The sequence below is a fragment of the Beta vulgaris genome, chromosome 9 (genome assembly GCF_026745355.1).
Source record: "Beta vulgaris subsp. vulgaris cultivar EL10 chromosome 9, EL10.2, whole genome shotgun sequence".
Lineage (NCBI taxonomy): Eukaryota > Viridiplantae > Streptophyta > Magnoliopsida > Caryophyllales > Amaranthaceae > Beta > Beta vulgaris.
Window position 1 is genome coordinate 45,237,099 of NC_079210.1, and position 16,959 is coordinate 45,254,057.

The 16,959-nt window shown below is 35.3% G+C and overlaps 1 protein-coding gene and 1 long non-coding RNA gene across 2 annotated transcripts; one reads left to right on the forward strand and one right to left on the reverse strand.

The window, feature by feature from the left end:
• The first annotated feature begins 409 nt into the window (after nucleotides 1-409).
• LOC125493168 (uncharacterized) lies at nucleotides 410-1,822 on the forward strand. The gene is made up of 2 exons (XR_007269673.2): nucleotides 410-1,110; nucleotides 1,606-1,822. It is a non-coding gene; the product is annotated as an uncharacterized LOC125493168 (long non-coding RNA).
• An 824-nt stretch (nucleotides 1,823-2,646) lies between these two features.
• LOC104904016 (uncharacterized) lies at nucleotides 2,647-6,848 on the reverse strand. Its single transcript, XM_010692186.4, has 2 exons — nucleotides 6,490-6,848; nucleotides 2,647-3,502 (listed from the first exon to the last, which is right to left on the reverse strand). The coding sequence occupies exon 2, from the start codon at nucleotides 3,493-3,495 to the stop codon at nucleotides 2,944-2,946; it is 552 nt and encodes a 183-aa protein (XP_010690488.1). The 5' UTR covers nucleotides 3,496-3,502; nucleotides 6,490-6,848; the 3' UTR covers nucleotides 2,647-2,943.
• Nucleotides 6,849-16,959: the final 10,111 nt, after the last annotated feature.

Here is a 16,959-nt window from a genome sequence, read left to right on the forward strand (position 1 = left end):
TTTTTTTCCCTCTAATAGCTCGTCTTTAATTTTATTCATGTCTACATTTTTTTTTTTGTTTTAGCATGTGATCTTCTGTGCAGTCAAATTGAGAATTATGATTCAAATGAAACTTACAACTATTGTAAAGTATACTCAATGCAGCCAAAATCCTTTCCAACTAATTAATCCATCATTTATATTGTTTGGTTACATAAACTTTCTAGTTGAAGATGGCTTGGTTGACCCGATCGATTGAGAAAATTGTTGTTATCAAACTTGGCACAACATTTCTTTTTTGAGTGCAAATTTTAGATCAGTTAATCATTATAGACTGTTTCAATCCTAAGCTTATTTGTTGAGTCATTCTTGCCAAATTTTGCCAGACTTGGAAGAACTTTATGACTTGAATTTTAGCCTAACCTTATGCCTAGGGCTGGCAATGAGTTGAGACAGCTCGCGAGCTACTCGAACTCGGCTCGGTCAAAGCTCGGTCAAAGCTCGACTCGAGTGAGCTCGACTTGAGCTCGAACTCGACTCGATAGGTTAACGAGTCGAGTCAAGCAACTCAATACTCGACTCGAAAAACTCGTGAGATACTCGATAATTTTTTTTTATATATATATATATATATACTTTTAATTTTTTTTTAAGAAAATTTAGCTTTTTTTTCTATAAAAATACTTGTAATTTTCTTTAAAAAAAATGAAAAAAAAGTATATAAAATGACTAAAAGTAAAGTAAAGAATTTCTTCTAAAAAAAATAGAACTATATCAAAGGATAAGATTTAAAGAAACCCAAAAGATTTAATCTTAACCATTCATTGTAAAGACTAAAGATAGAGTGAGTGTGAGATAGTAAAAACTAAAAACCCTAGAAACTAGCAGGGAGGCACGCAGTCACGCACAACACTAGCAGTTCATCTCTCAAGGTAAAGAATTTCGCCTCTTGCCGACTTGCCCTCTTCAATCCTCCTTCTCTCTCCAATCTCCAATTCTACATCGAAATTCATCTCCAGAACACCAGTACACCACCATCTCCATCGACATCCGAGTCGCGAAGAGCATCTCCATCGACATCCGACTCGCGAAGACCACGATAAGTCGACGGCGAACACGGCACATTCTAAGGTAACTCCAATCTGAAATCCCGATCTTTTTGTATTGTTTTGTTTTGGATATTATGAATTATGGAAATTTGAAACTAATTACACTAGAATGTTAGAACTTTAGAAGCTAATTACACATTTACACTAGTTCAGTTCTTAAGTTCAGTTTCTAGGTTCATTTTGCGATTTTAGTTACTAGTTCAGTTTTTAATTAAATTCAGTTTCTATGTTTTTAACTCCACGATTTTAGTTACTAGTTCAGTTTTTATTGCTAAGTTCAGTTTCTGTGTTTTTATTGATAATGCTGCCTGTTATTATTTATGGTTTGTTAAGTTCAGTTTATAAATTTAGTTTGCAAGTTCAGTTTATAAATTAGTTTGCAAGTTCAGTTTATAAATTACTTTGCAAGTTCAGTTTATATATTAGTTTGCAAGTTCAGTTTATGTCAACTACACTTTTAAAATAGTGTTAGTATGAATAACCCTTATTAATAAGGTTTCATTTTATTTCTTGGCAGGTTTTTTGTGGAAAAAGTTTGAGCTAGGTGCATGATTTCGTGTTAAGTTTGCGGAACCTAAAATGTGGCCATCATGTGATGTGCAAATTGTATTAGTTGTTGTGGATTTGTAGTGATAGGGTGATAATATATTTGTATTAGTTGTTTGGTTGAAATCGATTCGGAAAAACTCTTCATGTTGATGTTCGATGTATGGTTAAGTATTTTGAGTTTGGTATTTATTGTTCATACAAAATCTTCAAAGAATGCATATAGGTAGCGGGAAGTTGGAACTAAATTCGAGTTGGAACTTGGAACAAAGTCCGAGTTCGAGTTCAATCTTTAACCGATTTCGAGTTCGAGCTTTAACCGAGTTCGAGCTCGAGTTCGAGCTCGAGTTCGAGTTCGAGTTCGAGTTCGAGTTCGAGCTCGAGTTCGAGTTCGAGTTTTGGTTTCGAGTTCGAGTTCGAGTTCGAGCTTGAAATTTTAAAACTCGCGAGTTTTCGAGTCGAGTCGAGTTAGGATATGAGTTTTCGAGTTCGAGTCGAGTTTAGTCAAACTCGAGCTCGACTCGCATCATTGCCAGCCCTACTTATGCCACTAGTCATCTTGTTTGGTTGCATCCCCACCTCGGCTCATGATCACATCGAACATCGAAGGCATGTTTGTAATTTACCATATTAGGTTGGATGTGGGATGATCTCGTATCATATACCTTAATTTATGTATGATTATAGCTTGACGTTATAAAATTGTTGGATTCTTTGTAAAGTGCTAGTACTTAGTACTCCAAGTAACTTATATACATGTCTTTATGTTAGCTTCCATGTCACATCATCACTCAATCTTCTTGAAGACAAAATTTATGAAGTAATTCAAACGCTAACTGAATATTTGCACTATCTCATACAATCTTGTAAGAACTGTTTCGATGCATATTTTCAACATCAACTTCTTACAATACATTGATTATTAATTACTATGTAATTTCAACCCAGCAAAGAGAATAATTAAAGAAACAGCCCGCAAAAGTGGAGGGGATTAACATGAGAGAATTGTAGGTGCAGCAAACTCCTTCTCCTTACCAAATAAACCATAAGGAACCACAATCAATAAAAAGACCAACATAATATCCATGGCCGACGTCCCAAAATGGAAAATTTATAATTCAAGTGCAGTATTGGAAAGACATCTCAGGCAGAACAACAAACATTACAAAAGAAATTCCAACTTCATAGCAATCAATCTTGTTCCAAATACAAACTTATTACACGATCAAACAGCGCATATGCACTTGTATAGATAAGTAAAAAAAAGAATAAAAAGGGGTGAACAAACAACAGGAGCTCTGAGTTTATATTAACTCGTAGCCTTCCCAGCAACATGCTGGGCAATCCATCCCAATCCATCATACAACCCGTCACCAGTAAGGGCAGAGCACGCTTGGATATGCCAATCATGATTTTTTATGCTGTGGAGCGAGAGAGCATCAGTAATCTCTGCTGGAGTCATGGCATCCTTTAGATCCTGTTTATTTGCAAAGACCAGCACAACAGCTTGTTGAAGATCCTCACTTGGAAGCAATCTGAGAAGCTCGTCTTTCATAATCGATATTCTCGCCCTATCTGTGCTGTCAATCACCACAATGACAGCATGTGTTCCTCGGTAGTACGTGGTCCACGACGTCCTCAATCTATCTTGCCCACCCAGATCCCATACCTCAAATCGAATATTTTTGTAGACAAGCTCCTCAACATTGCTACCCACTGTAGGATGAGTAGTAACCACCTCTCCTAAGTGCAATTTATAAAGGGTGGTTGTCTTTCCAGCATTGTCAAGACCAACAATCACAATCTTATATTCCTTTGCTGGGAATAACATGAACCAAAATCTTGACATTAATGCCCCCATCACCAACCTGTAATTTCAAGATTCACAATATCAGAAAACAGCACTTCGTCTCTATTTAACTGCTGATATATATAGTTAATAGAGGAATTAATTTTTCTAATGGGAACCAGATTGCGAATGATACCATGTGTTAACACTATCAAGAACACCCAAAACTAGAAAGAGCTATACTTCTACTAACAGACAGCAGCTAGCACCATGAAACATCTTTTCTTCTTTCTTTGTCTTTTTCTTTTTGAAAAATATAGCTTGGTTCAGGAGAGTGATTACAAGTTCAGCAAAAATAGATTATGCTGGTAAAGGCGTAATATATGGAGAAAAAGGGCCAGTGTTATTGGACATCTTGAAATCATTCTGCCAGTTATTATGGTGAAAAAAGTCCAAATACCAAATTTTCCAGGCAAATCTCACTATCTATCTAGAAGGAAAATAACATTAGTGGTATCAAGGTTCTCTATTATTCAGGTGGCTACTTATGAGGTCATAGCTGCAGGTGAGCTGCAGCAGATGGAGAAATTCAAGATGATGAACCTCGCAACCAAGAGGTCTACTTTTTTCTGCTATTGGCTGGTAGGGTTATGCCTTTTCTTTGACGCATATTACAGGCCCACAACTTAAGAATTATAGCTCACCACTTGGCTAGAGGAAGAAGGGGCAGGACAGCAAGAGGATGTAGTAACCCCTCCCAAATGCTCCCTATGAGGCTTGATCCTTGCTAGGATAGAAAACCAAGAAGCTCCAAGTCAAGAATCAAGATCTTATTGAAGGGTGTAAGAGACACCAAGTTGGCTACAATAGCTTGCAGCTGATACAGGAAGAAGCTATTGCTCAGAAAGCTAAAGTAGCAACAGGGAAAAACCGTTGCAGTGGATAGAATATACACCGAATATCATAACAACCAGGACTTGATTCATACCAAGGGAGAATCCCTCAGATTCAATGAAAACGATTTAGACAGATTTCTGTGCAAAATCAAGCAGCTCCTTGAACATTATTAAAGATGATCAAAGGCGAAGCTAGCAACTAAACAAACTCTCATAGCCCTTTTTTGTTAAAGACTGATCCAGTATCCAATTGCTTCAAAAGGCAAAGAGCATAGGATCGACACCTCCTTAGTGTCAATTTAGCACTTCCAAAACCCTGAAGTAATATAATATTCGAGTAAATGAATGTTTCCAGAGCCAGATTCCGAACAATGTCAAAGGCTGCCATTTTACAATTTAACTAAGATCGATATGGCAGAACTATGCAGCAATACTAGCATGTATTTGGCCAGCTATTAAGCAATGCTAACTTTCTAGGAAACTATAACTTATTTTGAATACTTTGGATGAGAGAAAAATAAAATCCATCACTGACACTACGTGAGTTTACATATTAGCTAAAGTATAGACAGCCACTATTAAGCTCCATCATGTATTTGCACTCAGAACCTCCTTCACGTCCACAACACCGCACTTTCTACAAACTCCACAAAAGAGTCAATCTGGCCAGATGTACAGAATTCCTTCCAGTGCACCTAATCAACAAGCATCTAGAGGACTAACACTAACCAGCTCCAAGATAAACAAAAAAAAGTTTCAAAAGGATGCCTTCTGCATATGTATAGAGCTCCTAAGCACATCCAGCAAAATGATAACTAAAATGCATCACTGCAACTTGGAGGCGGTGGGTATCGTTTATAACCTTATCTTATGCTCAAATACGATTATGGACTAACTTCCCTATAGAATCGGAGACAACATATCCAGAAATGTGTGGCTTTGGGTCTAAGAAAACCCAAGCCATTCAAGACCACAACAAAGTCCCATGAGAATGAGCCCAAGAGGGATCCTAGATCTAGCCGGCCGACATAACTCATAAGAGACATAGCCAAGGATAGAAGATATAGCAAACACTGAAGACAACCTCTTTGCACTTGCCAACCCATTATCCATGCTTTTCAAGAGTAGAAACAGGCTTGGAATCTCCCCTCCTTGACCTTTTTAAAGAATTTGTGATTGAAAGTTCATGCCTACATGGATGTATGGAATCTGTCAAGGCAAGCGCCAACTTATCATAGCAATTAGCATGCCTTCATCACCCAAAACTATGCACTCTCTGCTTGAAATAGAAAGTTATTGCCTGATAGCAATAATCCCATAGAGCAATATGCAACTATGCATCACTCAAAAGAGGATGTCATAGCCTTCCCCAACTCCCTTGATCACTCAAAAACGAATATTAATCAAAGCAATCCACATATCCTTCATCAGCATACAGTACGGTGATCACTAATTGACGAAATCCAAGGACTAGGAGTGAAACTTGTCATCTCAATGACAACGAAGCAAATCAAATAGTATAATAATTTACACACGCTCAACTCACCGTATAAAGGCAGATTTGCAATTCGCAATCCAACTATTTTATCAAACATAAGTTTTAAATTTTACTACTCCATTAGCAGCAAACATTGCTATCTTTTATCATGGCCATTGTCACAAAATGGTAAAAACCCGTTTCGTTTATTAATGCTATGATGCTGGATAAAGAAATAATTAGCTTAAATTTATTAACTTATCTGCTGAAACTGTAACTACTTTAGAGGTTCAAACATTCTTTTCAGGTGATTGAGATCAATGGGGGTATAAAATAAGAATAAGCACATGAGCTGATTACCATAAAATCTGAAATTCTACACTTAATACAATCTTTATTATTTATATAGCACTGCTAAAAAATGTATTTATGCTACAATCATAATAAGGAAAGTTGCTGCTTATAAACATTTTCCGGGTATCATAGTTTAAATTAGCAAATTTCCAGATTTAGTTAATGATAAACACATAACTATAGAATCTGGCAACACAAATTTTGATTTTACTTATTTTTCTTGAGCTTGCCAGCGTAATTAAAAATTAAAAGAAAAAAGAAGAAATTGAATTCTGGCTCAAAGATTTGAAAGATCCAAATTTTTAATCTTAGAACTTATTTTAAAATTCGTAAACATACCTTCAAATTTTATAAAGATCAAAGTTTCTGATCTCGTCTAAAAAGTTTGATTTCGCGCAATCGTTTTCTCTCACTCTTCTAATCTGTTCCTCAAATTGGAAGAATGTAATTTGATGACAGAAATCCGAAATTTCGTGTGATAATTTTTTAGACGAAAAGATGATAATGGATGAATTTGGAGAGAGAAATGGAATTGGTACGTAAATTGTAATTGGGGGTTAGGGTTAGAGACTTCATTTTCTTTTCTTGTCTTTATATTTTTTTATCATTCTCTTTTTCGTTAGTGATCAGATTTTCCTTCTTTCTTTAATTTTTTCTTACAGGATTTGCCAGTTCTTTTCGATTTTTTTTCACACTTCTATAGGCTATACTAGCGTTTTTTTAAAGGTGAAAATTCATTCTAACGATTTGGAGTTATAAGCTACTTACAAAAATAAGTCATACGTCATATATAATAGAAGTCATAAAATAAAAAATACTAATTTAATTTAAATAATGGCAAAACCACGATCGTTAAGTTGAAATAACTCTTCTAAATATCATGTGAGGGTCTAACAATCTGATGTAGTTTTGATGTTGAACTATAGTTGATTCAACCGATTGTGTGCAAAGTACTAAGCGACATTGCAACCCCGCACAAAATCCTATCAACAAATCAACCTTCAACTGAAATCTGAAAATTCTATTGTGCTCCCGGGAGCACAATGAGAACTGTGCTCTCACAATACGAAAACGAACATTTACGAAAACGAACATTTTACTGTTGAAGTGGAACATTACAAAATTCATTTACGAAAACGAACATTTTATTGTTGAAATGGAACATTACAATAATTCATTTATGAAAAAGAACACTTTACTGTTGAAGTGAACATTACCAGAATCCAAATACGAAAATGAACATTTTTGGTTGAATGGAACATTACTAGAATTCAATTACTTAAATAGAACATATGCTTATCAAATATAGAACATATTTTTAGTGAAAACAGTACATATTTTTGCAAATGAATTTTGTAATGTTCTACTTTAACAGTAAAATGTTCGTTTTCGTATTCGTAAATGTTATATTTTGTATTGTGGGAGCACAGTTCTCATTGTGCTCCCAGGAGCACAATGCACGCATTAACTGAAATCAGGGTCCAAACCCCGCTAAGACACAAATAAACCAAATTAATACGTCCACTAAGAAGGAGGTGACTACCATTCCAATAAAGGTCATTAGAGTCATCACGCTAATGGGATTTAATAGAAACTGCAAAAAAAAACGAAAAAGAACAAGAAAATAAACTAGAAATAGCAAAAAGAAAAAACGGTTTACTATGGACAAAAACATCTATGGCAGCACCTCCAGAGGGTTTTATGTGAAGAGGGGGGAAGAAAGGGATAACAACTACCTTTTTTTTTATTCAATTATTTAGGCTATACTAGCTTTTTTTTTGTCTCCAACCCCTTTCCATATACTAGAGATTAATTTATAATTTTATTTTCTAATTAGGGGTATATTGATCAAAACGTTGGACACCAAAGCGGTAAGAGTTTCATGTTTAATACTACTATAATAGAGATTGTTTGGGCTCAATTAAGCAGCGGTCCAATAAAAGCACGAAGGGCCCCCTCAGATCCTACACAAGTGTCAACGGTGGGTCCCACCATCAAGTTGGTCTAATCAAAAGGCTAAAAATCCATCAAAGAGTTAAAAATATGGGATAATATTATATGTAAAGGGATACTATTATATTGTAGAGGGTAGAATGGTACTTTCATAGTTATAGGTCTGTATAGTAAACACTATATATATTGAACGTCAGGTTAACCTACAACAGGTTAACACAATTATTTCCCACACTTGTACATGGTATCACAGCCTAGGATTTTCTAAAGAATTATTTTTTTAATTCCAAAAAATTTTCCACGTGACAAAATTTTCTAAAGAATTATATTTTTTTTTTACTTTCACGTTCTTCCTTCTTGGGCATGGATTATCCCACGCACTTTTCCGCTGCATCTGCTGCCATGACGCAGCCACCGCCGGCGACCTCCTTCGCCGCTCCGACGATCTCGTCGGCCTCCGTGTGTGCCGCCGCGACCACTGTCGCCTCAGTCGCCCCCCCGCACCACGCTTCCTCCAGCGTCCCACGATCTTTCTTCTCCGGGTTAGAGTTCTCCCAGCCATTCTCGCAGCCTCTTTTCCCGGTTGTCGCTCCACCGTCGCCCCTCCGCGACTCCTCCGGCCACGTCTCGCCGGCAGCCACCTCGTCGCTGCCACGTCCACGGTTCATGCCCCGCTGCACAGCCCCGCATCCTATTCGCGTGTGCAGCCACGCCACCCTCCAGGCTTCTCGGTCCCACAGTTTATTCCGACCACCAGCGCCGTGAATCCGGCCGGTTTTCCGTCCCAGTTCACGCCTCACTATTCCGGCACCTCCACCCAACTGTCTGTTTTTTCTCTACCGACTTTACCGGCCCCAAATTTGACAAATCTGGTAACCATTACTTTATCTTCTCCTGAAGATTATTTATTATGGAAAACGCAAATTACTTGTCTGTTACTTTCGCATCAATTACTTGGCATCGTTGATGGTACTATTATTATTACTCCTGCTACTGTTATTGATGACTCTGGTAATACTGTTCCCAATGTTCACTTCTATGAATATTTGCGTATTGATCAACTAGTTAAATCATGGATTTTTGCCACCTTATGACGTGATGTATTTGTGGATGTTCATGATTTGCATACTTCTATGGATATTTGGACTAGATTACAATCTAGATTCATGCATGCTAGTATGGTCAGATCAATGGAATTAAAGGGTCGGTTAACTCGTATTAAAAAGACTGCTTCCCAGACCATGGATGGATATTTACGTGAGATTAAGGTGATTGTTGATTCTCTTGCTGCTATTCAATGTCTTGTGTCGAACCAGGATTTAGTGCAGTACACCCTTTTTGGATTAGATCGTGATTCTGAGTACGATCATATAGTTACTACCCTCCTGTATTATCCATTCCCAATTAGTTTTGATGATTTGCGTCCTAAGTTGCTACTGGACGCTCAAATGGTATAAGTAAATTTTCTAACTTGTCATCCTATAGTATGCCTTGCCTAGATTATATTACTAATAATTTGTCGTCTGCAGGGAGTAATTCATCGAATAATAACAATGTTACCTCTACCCCTACTTCCGATACATGTGGTTTGTGTTGGTTTCCAGGTCACCAAGCTGCCTACTGTCCCTAGCGTTTCAATCATAACTTTGCTCCCTCCTCCTCAGAAAGTGTCACTCAAGCCTTAGCTGCACTGTCTGTTGGTGGTGAAGCTAATGACTCAGTCTGGTATCCGGATTCGGGAGCTGCATCTCACATGACTCCTTAGGATGGTACATTCTCTATTAAAACTCCTTGTACTAGGTCTAGTTCTGTTGTAGTTGGTAATGGTACCTTACTCCAAATTAAAAGTACTGGAAATCTAACTTTAAAAACTGCAAGTCGTCCCCTCCGTTTATCATATGTCTGTCATGTCCCTAATTTAAAACATAATTTATTATCCGTTAACAAGTTGTGTCATGAAAATGATTGTGTTGTGAGTTTTGATAAAAATTCTGTTTATGTTAAGGACTAGATAACGGGGGAAGTTCTGCTTCAGGGAACCAGTAAACAATGTGTCTACCCTCTACAGCCCAGCATTGTCCCTCTTGAGCCTTCAGTTCCTGTTTTCCTAGCCATCAAGGAATCTGGTGACGTGTGGCATGCTCGTCTAGGTCATACCTCTTCTAGCATTATAGGAAAATTATGTTCCAATAAATACATCACATGTACCTCTAAATTTCATAATGATTGTGTAGGATGTAAGCTAGGAATTATACATCGTTTACCTTTTGATTCTGTTGAACATCTTTCTACATATCCATTATATAAAATTCATAGTGATCTTTGGCAATCTCCTGTTTTGTCAAATCAATTCTATCGATATAATATTATATTGTAAAGGGTATAATGGTACTTTCATAGTTATAGGTTTGTATAGTAAACACTATATATATTGAATGTCAGGTTAACCTACAACAGGTTAACACAATTATTTCCCACACTTGTACAAAAAAGGTTAATGGCCTTCAAAAGGCGATTTGGCCATTAATCTCAAAAAAGTCCACTCAATCAATGGGCTACGAAGTCACCACTTGGTTCGTCTTATCTGTACAAGGAAGTTCATTTTGCATTGACTATAAGCCAGGTAAATGATATGTCTTGATAATAGTCAATACGATCTAATAAGCTTAATAATGTCGTCGAATAAACCTACTACTTCTACTCACTACTATCGTTTACCTATAATATCACTCTAATAAACCCTTATGAACCCGTCGATATAGTCGCGCATTAACTTGTTGTTATTATGTAATATCTATGTTTTCTTGAAACCACACATATGCCCGTTTGGTTGACGGATCTAACATGTGTCAACTCCGTCCAAATAGCATAATTAACAGTTGGGTAAGTAGTTGTTTGGCTTATATCTTTAGATTTTTTTGCTTGGATGACCAATCCAATGATAAAAGAACAAGAGTTTCTATTTTTTGATATTGGGTTACCTTATTTCTTTTACCTATTTCATTATTTGCATTAAATTATCATTAGTTAGGATTTTTCTAGATTAATTTATTTTGTCTAATGTGTTTTAGGAGTTATGTTCTCATCACTAATGCATTTTACAATAATTTTTCATGATTTGTTTGCTCAAATTATGATTGGTTTTGTATGTTAGGCAACACTTACTGCTCTGGTAAGTGATTGTGCGCAACAGTCGCTTTGTTGTGAAGGCTTCAAAAATAAACGTGTCTAGACCGAAACTTCGGTAAGAAAGTTTGACAATGCTAGGTGGACCAAAAATTGTTTAAACCGAAATTTCAAAAAAAAAATGGACCAAAAGAATTATTAATTTTTTTATTTTGAATCTAAAGATGAGCATCTCTAACTAAGGCCCAAGATTTATAGGTTACAAAATCTTAGAAATGAGATAACATATAATATTATCAACGTGCTTACTGAGTTCTCAAATAGTCAAAAATACATCGCAGAATACATCATTTAACACATATTACCATACTGAACCACATGAAAAAGAAAGTTCTTTTATCTATCTTCATTTACATTTAACTTTTCCGATTGCATAATTACCCTACAAGGTATATGTGAGCACTTGGTGATTAAAAATGCAAACCTCAAATACGGTAAAAGTTGGATACACAATGCAACATATTGTGGGAATTAAATGAATTTGATACCTATTAAGTAGACTATCTAGCCGACACGATATCGTCATATAACCACATATTCGACGATATGTAATAGTAGTTTTTGAAAGCATTAGGGATGATAGAAAGGACGAGTCAGAGAAGGAATAAAATAGTAAGTTGGAAAAGTCCATACGTTCAACCAAGATTCCCACATAAACCTTTTCTCTACCTAAATTCGCAGATAAATATGTGCTAACGTCACATTAAAAAGTAGTTGTAAGAATGATTAGGATTAGTTCTTATCTTCCAAGTTGGAAGTTATACCAACACTATTAAAATTGAGGAAAAATGGGAAGCTACAAAGTGCTAATAGGTTTTTGGTCCTCACATCCCTCGTGTCTCAAACTACCCAAAAGTTAATTCGAGTGACCATTTATTCTCTAAAGAGCCTTAATACTTTGTCACCTTTCTTTAAGCATTTTCGGCGACAAAATTCCGAAATTTCGTAAAATTTGACAATATTAGACCAAAAAAGTTATAGGCCCTGTTTGGCAAACAGAGTTAAGAGTTTAGCTGTTAGAGTTTAGAATTTGTTGTTAGAGTTTTAACTTTTTATAAAGTGGATTTGACTGCGGATTTGACTGCTGTTTATATAAATATGTTTGGTAACATTTAGTTGTTTGATAAATAGTTAAGGATGTAAAATGACAATTATAGACATTGGTAGTTTTATTATTACTCTCCTCATATCGTCATTCACCACCCCATTTATCTTTCTCCTCCATTTACTTTCATCCACAAACCATTACCCTGCTTCTGTCCTTCAACCATTTCTCTCTTCTCCATCATCTCTCCTACTATCACCATGAGCACCACCATCACTACCATCATCAACCCTTTCTCTCTCTTCCATCATCTCTCCTACAACCTACCATGCACCTCCGTACCAACAACATCACTACCATCATCAACCATTCTCTCTCCTCACTAATACCACCATGGGTCCACCGAAATCAACCACCACAACCACCGTTTATGTACACCCACCACCACAATCACAATCTCATTTCTCCACCACCCTTAGCATTACAATTTTTGTGGATGGATTTTAGAGGTGGTGTTTGGTGTTTTTTGGGTGATTTTCGAATTTTTTTTGGGTGGGTTTTTTTGGTGGATCTTGGTGGTGGTGTACTGGTGTTTAGACAGATTTGGGTCTTGGTGTTTTGTGGTTTTTTGGGTGGATTTCAGTGGTGGTGTTTACAGTGGTGGATGTCGGTGGAAGCGTTGGTGGTTGGTAGTGGAAGCGTTGGTGGTTTTGCTTTGGCTTAATAACTTAATAATGATAAATATTAAATAATCATGGGTATATTAGTCTCAACAATTTTTTCTTTTTGAAACTCTCATGAAAACGCGGCATATTGCAGCGTTTTTGGTTTGAGAGTTTTGACCCCAAAACTCTTTTGTAAACTCTCCCTTACCAAACACCCATATTAGAGTTTTGACTGGTCAAAACTCTAAAATGGGTTCCAAACCTCTAAAAGCTCATGAAAAAGCTGAGTGCCAAACAGGGCCATAATGTCAAACCAACGCATTAAACAGAATCAGTTACAAGAGCAATAAGCAGGGCCCTACATGCAAATGCAATATATTTGGAGCACACTAATCATAAAAACAAATAATAAAATACATGATACTAAAAAAGATGTAGGGAAAGATGACACTTAAATTTAAAGCTGGGAGTGAAATGGGTATAAAAAAGAAAATTGAGTTCAAAACTTTGATGATCGGGTCTCACACCCAGAAATCATTCAAATTATAATGATGACTATATTAAGACATGAGGACGAGTTAACGCTAAAAACAAATAGCTAGTCTTGTGTGGACCTGATCCATAGTGAACTATTTTTCATATGGTAACCTTTTAGAATATTAAATTGATTTAATTTATTATGTACCATATTGATGTTTCTTTAAGTAAATCACCATTTTTTACATTAATTTATCATAATGAAATTTGCAACCATTTTTCTCACATAGTCATCCTCTACCATTTATACCAACTCCTCTTTTGTATTTTTCTTTTACATAGTAATCTTTTTTTTTTTTTTTGTCAATAACATGTACTAACATCAGTGTGGACCGTCATACTTTTTTTTTACAAAAACAAAAGAACAATAAAACAAAAAAAAGGAGCCTCAATATATCGAATTAAACCACATAGAATAAAAGTTAGGTATAAGCGCTATTATAGTCACATAAGAATATGTTATCAAAGGGGGGTAATATGGTCTTTGTGCTTATTTTAATTAGCGAACTGATTTTATTATAAATCTCCAAATTAATGAATTGTAATCACCCATTAGTTACATAAAACACTACTTGTCTTTTAATTCGATAAAATTAAACATTTTAGATCTCAATATTGATAATTTATAATTTAAGAATAAGATATACTACCACTCTATAATTTATAAGTACCATGTCTATACTTATTATGCTATTTTGTTGACGATAGTAAAGAACATTAAAAACTCTTAAATTTACTTTTATATTTTTAGTATTTGTTGCTCGAGCCCAATTAACAAATCAATGAATCACAATCAGCATATAATATGTGAATATATAGTGATAACATATAAAACTCTTCATAAATAAAGGAATTACTCCATCCGTTTTCGAAAATTCAACCTACTTTGACCAATTTCTTCTCACAAAAAGCTTTCAAATAGAAACAAAAGAAGGGAATATATATTAAAAGAGACTATTGTTTTTCAAAATTTACTCGATCAACCATTGATGATTTTAGTTCCCAAAAAGTTTAAATACCCAAAAGAAGCATATGAAGTATGAGTGTACGTTGTGCATTGTGCATGCAAAATAGTTTTTCACTTAAGATTACAAAATTTAAAATTATACTCCCTCTGTTTTTTTTTATTGTTCTCACTTAGAATCTTGGCACTATTCATACTTAGAGAGAATCTTCTCAATTTTTTCCAATTTATAAAAAAAAATATAGTCATGTGCGATCTTGTTTGATTCGTCTCAATTAGTAAATTATTAATATTCAATAGTTATAATTTTTACTAAAATATAACGAAAGATATTTAAGTTCAAAAATGTGCATTGGGAGATGTGCACAAGAAAGTGAGAAAGATAAAAAAAACAGAGAGAGTACTTATTATATCGATTTTTTTCACCATATCCACCCTACAAGTTTGAAAATTAACCATATTCTCCTTAATTTTTTAAAAATCCACAGAATACTCTTAATTACTAATGGTTGTTAACTTCATTCGTCATTAACTTATAATTGACGCAATTAATCCGCTAATCTTAAATTACCTCTCCCTTAATCTCCCTCTCCCCTGATCCAATTAAGTCATATCCCCCCCCCCTCTCTATCTCTCTCTTACCATTTACAACACCACGAAGCTCACTTTTACATGACTAAAGATTATGTGAAACTATTGGGTCAGACCGTCTGACCTAATGTGTTTGGTCGGACGGGCTGAGCCCAAAATATTCACAGAAGAAATTAGAGAATCTGAAATTCCTTCAATGTCAGTTCTCCCAAGTCCCAACAATCAGTTTCATCCCAAAGTCCTTCAATGTCCACCAAACTATTGAAACCCACAAAAACCATCCTTCTCTCTCCTCGCTTCCTTTGCGCCATTATACTTTTTTTGGTTTTTTGGGCATGGAATTAACAGCAGTAAGTCAGTAACTAAAGGTGGTGAAGGGTAAGAATTATTAGTTGGAGTAGTGGTAATAGTAACAGGCTTGACATGATTTTGCACAAAGTAAATAATATCATTGTATAGTTTCCTCATGTGCGCAAGCTCCGACATTAGCATTGTATTGGACCGTCGTAAGCGCTCGTTGTCTTCAGAAAGTGTAGTGAGTGCATCGGCGTACGAGCATTTAGAAGAGGCAGGTGAAGATGATAAGGGAGATGATAAGTCAAAAGTGTACATTCTGCAACGCACATTTACATCGTCCCCCACAACAGTCCATATTTGCACAACAAGATATCAGATTTCATCTCTTATCTCCATCGAGGAAACTATATACTTTCATTTAGAGGTAACTCACTTTCATTTAGAGGTAAGTTACTTTCATTTAGAGGTAAGTTACTTTCATTTGGAGGTAAGTTACTTTCATTTGGAGGTAAGTTACTTTCATTTAGAGGTAAGTTACTTTCATTTAGACCTAAGTTACTTTCATTTAGACCTAAGTTACTTTTATTTAGACTAACTGAAAAAAACGAAGACTAACTGAAAAAAATTTAGGACTAACTGAAAAAAAAATGAAGACTAGCGGAAAAAACATGAAGACTAACTGAAAAAAATTTAAGACTAACTGAAAAAAATTGAAGACTACCTGAAAAAAATGAAGACTAACTGAAAAAAAATTGAAACCAACTGAAAAAAAAAAGAAGACTAACTGAAAAAAAATGAAGACTACCTGAAAAAAAATGAAGACTACCTGAAAAAAAATAAAGACCAACTGAAACCCAAGTGCATCTAACTGAAGCACAAGTGCTTCTAACTGAAGTCGTCCGACGAGAATATTGTGTCGGACTCGTCCGACGAGAATATTGTGTCGGACTCGTCCGACACAATACGAACTCAAAGATTAAAGTCGTTCTCTCTCAAAAAAATCCTAGTCTTAAATAAACATTTTTGTTTTAAGTATTTGTTAACAAAAACTTTTCAATCTCTCTTATGGAGAATTGTTCAATCCATATATTGGATTATATCTACCTATACGTTGGATTTTATACTTTTACTCTATGCTTGTGAGACTTTGGGGGCTTTGCTTTTGGTGTTTTATTTTCTCTTGTAGATTGATTTGTTGATTAGAATTTGTCAACTTCACGAGATATGTCAATTCTTCACTAGAATCAGTTGAATCAAATCAAATTCTACGTCAAAATTAAAATAGATCAATAGACTCCTTCATAAAAGTTTGTATCAAACAACAATGTGGATGAGGATTCTATAATTGTTATCAATGATTGTTATGTGATTTTGGCATAATTGAATTTTGTTTGATCATATTTGATATGTACTTGTTGATTTTGAAATATATTGTAGATGTCATATTGATTTTAATTTAAAAAAAAAAATCACTTTTATATATCTTCATGATAACTTCCTTACTCATTTTCTCCCTCCTCTTCACCACTACTTTAACGATAGCCAAATGTAAAACATATAGAGACTCAATT